This window comes from Aplysia californica, unplaced genomic scaffold, assembly GCF_000002075.1.
Source record: "Aplysia californica isolate F4 #8 unplaced genomic scaffold, AplCal3.0 scaffold00369, whole genome shotgun sequence".
In the NCBI taxonomy this organism is placed as follows: Eukaryota; Metazoa; Mollusca; class Gastropoda; order Aplysiida; family Aplysiidae; genus Aplysia; species Aplysia californica.
In genome coordinates, this window is record NW_004797639.1 from 100,659 (window position 1) to 107,219 (window position 6,561).

The 6,561-nt window shown below is 38.6% G+C and overlaps 1 protein-coding gene across 1 annotated transcript in view; it reads right to left on the bottom strand.

The window, feature by feature from the left end:
* Positions 1–2,366: 2,366 nt before the first annotated feature.
* Positions 2,367–6,561, bottom strand: part of LOC101850898 (EF-hand calcium-binding domain-containing protein 5) — a gene marked incomplete in the record, with an annotated part of 52,969 nt that continues 48,774 nt past the window's right edge. Inside the window, 2 exon segments of the mRNA XM_035971062.1 lie at positions 2,367–3,522; positions 4,786–5,023. Coding sequence (XP_035826955.1) covers positions 4,794–5,023 — 230 coding nt within the window.

The window sequence follows — 6,561 nt, forward strand, 5'->3', positions numbered from 1 at the left end:
TGTTCAGCTAAAAAACAAAAATTTGATAAAAATTCACAAACCTGCGGAAAAATGCATGTTTCTTCATTTTGATTATTTTGACAAGAGCCGGATTCCACCACGCTGCCTCACAAATATAATCATCCGTGGTTGCAAAAAACTGGGGGGGAGGGAATAAAGTTTTGTGCCGGACCATTCATCATCATTGCCTTTCTCACCCTGCACCTGGGTATAGCTCGGACAAACACCTTCCACCTTTTTCTTTCCTGGGCTAGCCTCTTGGTGTTATTCCATGTCTTCCCACTTTTCTGTACATTGATTTCTGTAATTTTTCTCCAGGTTCCACGCGGTCTTCCCCTTGATCTCTTACCCTGAGGGTTCCAATCCAAAACTTTCTCTGTTATGCAGCTGTCTGACTTCCTGAGAGCATGTCCAATCCATCGCCACCGCCTTCTTCCTACCTCATCTCTGACTGGGATCTGTCTTGTTTTTCTTAACACTTCCATTATATTGGTGACCCTGTCTGTCCATCTGATACACAGTAACTTTCTTAGACACCTGTTCAAGAAAACCTGGATCCTCTTTATGCAAGTCTGTAATGCGTTCCATGTCTCACATCCATACAACAGGACCCACTTCACATTTGAATTGAAAATCCTCAGCTTTGTTCGAAGTGAGATATCTCTGGTCTTCCAAATCCTATCCAAAGATATGAAAGCAGCCTGTGTCTTTCCAAAGCGGGACTTTATTTCAGCACCTGTTCCATTAATTGCACAAAATGTTCTCAAAACATGAGTTCCAGAAGCATAGACTTGCAATTAGAAAAAGTAGGACGGACTTGCTTTTAAAAGTGCTATATAATTGTCCCATCTCATAGGATGTAAGCTTTTTAAAATCTGTAGAAACCATCGACTGGGATTTTTTATTAGTAGTCATTAAGGAATTTTCTATAATAAAAAAAACCCAGCTCACAGGAGTTTAAAAAATATTTATCTGTTGAGACAAACTGATATAAAAGTCATTGAGCGAAAGATGGAGAGTCTTCCATAGTTTAGAAAATATTTGACAATAAATTGTGCCACAAACGTTTGCCAGCACTATAAATGAGTGTTATCGTGACATAGTACATTAACATAGTGCTCCTTTTTACTCCAACAAATGTGTGTGTGCCTGGAGAAAGGTCCCTTGTCGTCAGATCTGTTTTTGAGCAGTTGAAGATGAAAAGGCCAAAAAAGTCGTACCTGATAAAAAAAATTTGGTTTCATTAAAAACATGTTTTTAACCACTTTTTAAAAACATTGAAAGGATTTTAAAAAAAAATTCTAGTCTAAATATTTTTTTAAAAAATATTTTACTAAACATGCTGTACTTCACCGAAGGTTAAAAGTGTGAGGCAGCGTGGTGGAATCAGGCTCTCGTCAATTTTTGGACATGTTGAATTATTGGTATCATCTTAAAGCTTGTTCACTTGTCTTTATTTGGATGAAAAAAATATCCATTTATCTTGAATACAATTCGAGATATTTGAGAAAGAAAGAGGTGTGGGTCACCTGTTTTCAGAGGAAAAACTAGTGAGCAAATAGCCGCCAAAGATAAGTTATTTCCTTAGCTTAAGAGTCCGTTAACAATTCACACAGAAATTAGTTTTTTGATGGGCATGAAAGGTGTTGAGCCAAAAACCAAAAATTCAATAAAAATTCACAAACCTGCGGGAAAACGCGAGTTTTTTCATTTTGATTATTTTGACGAGAGCCGGATTCCACCACGCTGCCACACAAATGTGCTTGCAATTGGGTCAGCAAACTATAGATAAAGCCATTTGAGGCACGACGCATTTTTTAACATACGGAGTTGGTGGTATCATCTTAAGTCTTAAGGTCGGTCCATTTTACTTGTTTTGGGTGAAAATAATATCCATCTAAGTAGAATAGAAGTCGAGATGTGTGTGATTGAAGGAGGTGAGAGCCATCTGGTTTCAGAGTTAAAATTGGCGAGAAAATGACCGCCAAAGTTGAGTTCAGCTTTTGAAAAATCCTCACATTTCAGTGAGGTACAATCATTAGTATCATGACCATGGTGACAACACACACATAGGCCCCTACACTGCGACTCAAGTGGCATCGGTAGCCTAGTGGTTAGGCTACCGGACTCGTAATCGTGAGATTGCAGGCTTGCGGGTTTGAGCTCGGTCCGACGTTGTGTCCTGGGGAAAGACACTTTACCCGAATTTCCCATTTGGCTCGGTCCTTTCGGAGATAGACGTTAAACTAGGAGGCCCCGCCTCTTAAATAACCTAATAGTGTTGATAGGGGCGTTAAACCTATACCATTTCACCATATTCACTGTGGTTCAGTCGTCGTGACTCCAGAGACAAACCAGACGTGGAGGCCATTTTCAAAACTCTTTATTGTGGCTCTTCAAACTGCAGGTTCCCACAAATCAAAAGCACAATGTACATTGGAGGGACATTTTCATACACATTTAGTGATATATATATATACGATTCATGTACAAAGTTTCTGGGAAGGCACACAACAATTCGATATTCTATTTATGAGTACATGTGTACATTATCCCATGGATTTTTTTTTTCAGTAACGGTTGAAGAAATGAGCTATCATAAAATACCAACATAAATTTTTTAATATTGCTGATCCTAAGTTCAGTGGAAATCAAAGAATACAACTTGCAGACGATAGATTTTTGGTATCAAGACAGGGACGATATTATTATTATTATTATGTGAGCAGAAGTCAGTAAAGGCAATTTCAACAGCTCCGAATTATGACATTTTTCTGATACTCAGTACCAGCTTCTAAAAAAAAACACCAAATAAGTTTTCTCTCCATCAACTGAGAGCTCTAAATTAATCATTTCTAGACTTTTCCAGTTTCTGTCTTCCCCATGCAATAGATATAATAAATCATAATGAGGGGTTGGGCCCATAAGCAAAATCATCCACATTTTCACAACTCTGTGACCAGCTATCCTGTGCTGGACAACCCCGTCAGGACTACAGCTGCCATTCATGCTTTTTCAGAGAAATTAATAAGTCCATCACCGAGATCTTGGAATAATACTAAATTTTTAAGTACAAGTAAGTACAATTAAGTGCTGGACAAACAAAGAACAGCTGTGTCTGCTTTATGAAAATCTGAAGAACACAGACAAGATTCCGAAAGTTCAACAGATTTGTTTAAATTTAAAAGCATTATTCACAGCCAGTAATTTTGTAGTCGGTCTAGAAGAGAGTCCTGGCAGGAGAAGCGTTTGCCTATCTCCGTGGTCATTTAGGAGTTTATTAGAAAAAGGAGAATGTTTCCTTGGAAGGTTCCGAGACAATAAATATAGCAACCCCTCACCTCCAGTGGACTAAAAGTAAAGAACCACTACATGATATGTACAAAGGCCAAATACTGAAGTAGACATGGAAATTCTTCTATGAGTACAAGGATGTTCTGTGTTCGATGCTGTGGCCCATCCGTTTGATGAGGAACTGTCACACGTGGGCCTACAAGGATGATGATGGGAAAATGTCACCAGCTGGAGAAACAAAAGGAAATCTTTCAGATTACATGCATCAGTTATGTGTTTGGGAAGGCAAGAGTGATGGTTATAGAAAGAAATTAGGGTAAGAAAGGAAAAATAGAATTTAACGGATAAATAAAGTGATAAAATGAAAAAAGAGATTCATAAAGGGGGTGAAAAGAAGAGATAAATGGTGTAAAATCTGTAGGGGAGACATTATTACAAAGAGTTCAATTAGAATCTACACATATTTTTACAAAGAATTTCAATAAGTGATATATATGACATAAATATCAACTACCTCACTGACCCCCAGAAATACAGAAAGATGTTAGGGACCTCCTTGCCTGTACCTTTTTCCACGTTTCCTTACATTATCATTTTGGAACAGACCAAAACAAATTGCAGGGCATAACGTAACAAAACCAGACAGCAAATCGCTACCTCAGAATTACCAAGTTCTATATATCTGCTCAGTACCTAAAGTTTTGAGAAATTTAATGTAAAAAAATTTGAGTTTCACAACATGCCAAACTTTTTTTCAATAAAATTCTTTGAATATCTTGATGAAGACTCTGAATATTCTAGCGAATTTGATAGAGCAGATAGAACATTTAGTTTCGGACCTCATTATTCTAGTAACTAAAAATGGCCAAAACATATCACTTTGCAATATAAAGGTAGTGAAATGTTTTTATTCCCCCATTAAAAGCATTTTTAGGCCTACCTGGGTACATACACAGTTTAGGAGGTCAGATGTTTTAAATCTATACCTTCAAGAATCAACTCAGACAGCTTTGAGAAGATCCAAGCAAAGCGACACTGATTGTGTTTCAAGTGCCCTAAAACTCTTACTATCAAAAAGAGAATTGGATGTAACAAGAAGTTAACTCTGAAGGTCATGTAAATGCCGAAGACTAGAAGTGTTATAATAAAGTGACAAACACAAAAGAGAAAAGGGAGAGATAAAGACAACAGATGTTTGATGGGATTGAAGGAGCAAATTAAACCACACCAGAGCAACCACCCACTGTTCCATTCTCTACATGTGTGCATTCTAAAAGAATACAGTATTTTTCAGAAGCTATTGTCAACAGATGAACCATTGAGACTGCCATGCCGAACAAAAATGTGTGTGTGAGGTGTTGTCAAGTTGTTTTTAGATTATTCATGCATATTTAACTTTCTTTTTCTTTTCTTAAATGATTGTTAAGCAGTCTTTCTCTACAGAAGTACACCTAGTTTAGGCAGTCTCTTTTTCTACATCAATCACTGTACCTATCAGTTCAAGCAGTCTCCTGCTCAACAGGGGGCACCGCCGCATCCGCCAGGGCTCCGTCCTTCCTCTCCGTGGTTGGCGTCTGTTCGTCGTCGCCGGCCGCGACCATCACGTTGCCCTCGGCGTTTTCCCGCATCTTGCGCGTGTGTTCGATGAGGCTGATGCAGACGAAGACCCAGTTGTAGAGCTGCTGGGCCGGGATGGAGCCGTACTTGGCCACCTCGCCGTGAGGCACGTCTGGAGAGTGGTGCGAGAGGAAGAAAAAATAAAATAAAACAGTGTACATCATCATAGACTGCTTGGTATAGAATCAAAGAAATATTCTTTACATAAATATATAAATATACATATATATATATATAGATAGATATATATATTATATATACATCTCTCTCTATATATACATAACATATACACATATTAATGTTTTAATTCCACCATCAATATAATTTAGGAGGAAAGAAATAGAACCAGGAGTAACATAGCACAATAATGACAAATTACAGAAAGACTTTGTATTTCGTTTAATTTTTGTTGTTGTTGTTGTTGTTGTAAATGTTTGTTGAAGAAAATTTAACAAAAAACGTCAGTAAGAAAATGTGGACATTGACAACTTAAACCCCACGACATAATACAGGCGGAACGGTTCAAAGCGGCCATCCATTGTCGAGGACAGAAGTGTTTATCTTGGACATAATAACACGCAGTCACCTCCTTTCCTGCTCTCTAGCAATATTCTGTTGTCTGCTTTCATTTCCACTTTCTGCCCCCACCCCCTCACCCCCTTTGCCCCCTCCTCTGGGCTCCTGACTCTTTCTGCAGCCTTTCTACTGCTAGATCTACTCCTTGGCTCCTCCTTACTGCTGTCTTTCGGCCACACCCCTGATCTTCTGGTAGGAAAGATCTACACCTAGCCTTCTCGGAGAAGGGCGAAAAATCTCGGAGGGCCCGTGTGCAAGTTGCGCACATTAAAGATCCCTTGGTAGTCTAAAATCGATAAGAGTAGGCTTCGGCCGCCACCCCGGCAAAATTCAAAATTTCCTACCAACTGAAACTATTAGGTGTGTCCCGCGCGCTCATACGACCTTATGCAGTTGCGAAACACTTTACAAAAACAAGCAAAAACAAGTGGGAAATGGTCGTCTGGCTGTCTTGGACACGTAAGGGCACGTTTGACTGTAATTACAAATAACACTGTTCTATGAGAAATGTCAAAATGCAAGAAATGCTATTAATACTACCTGGTTAATACTACCTGATTTTTTAGAACATGAATAATATAATTAATTGATTACAAATTTGAAAACGTCAGCAGAGTTTCGAAATATTCTGGCATCTATTTTAAAACAAGATAAAATGCTCATCTTTACCTAAGGACACTTGGCAGGAGACATAGGTCTACTATTTTGTATCTGAAACTCCCTACACAAGATTTTCAAAATACAGGACAAATTAATCAGTCCTACCCCCCCCTCCCCCGCCCCCTTTTCCCTACTTTATTCTTAAGCTCAAAGCATACAAAAAGCAATGCAGAATACATAATACATAAATATCGAAATACATTGAAGTTTATTAGTTCTTTGATCCAGGGGCTTTCCCTAAAAAGAACCTCCAAAAACCTGGGCAACTCTTGACACAATCAGAGGAACAGACAGAGTCTAGCACTCTATAGTTACTTAAGAGAAATATAAGCAAGGTCGGTGATTCTATAGAATTTTCCTGATTTCACACACACACACACACACACACACACACACACACACACACACACACAC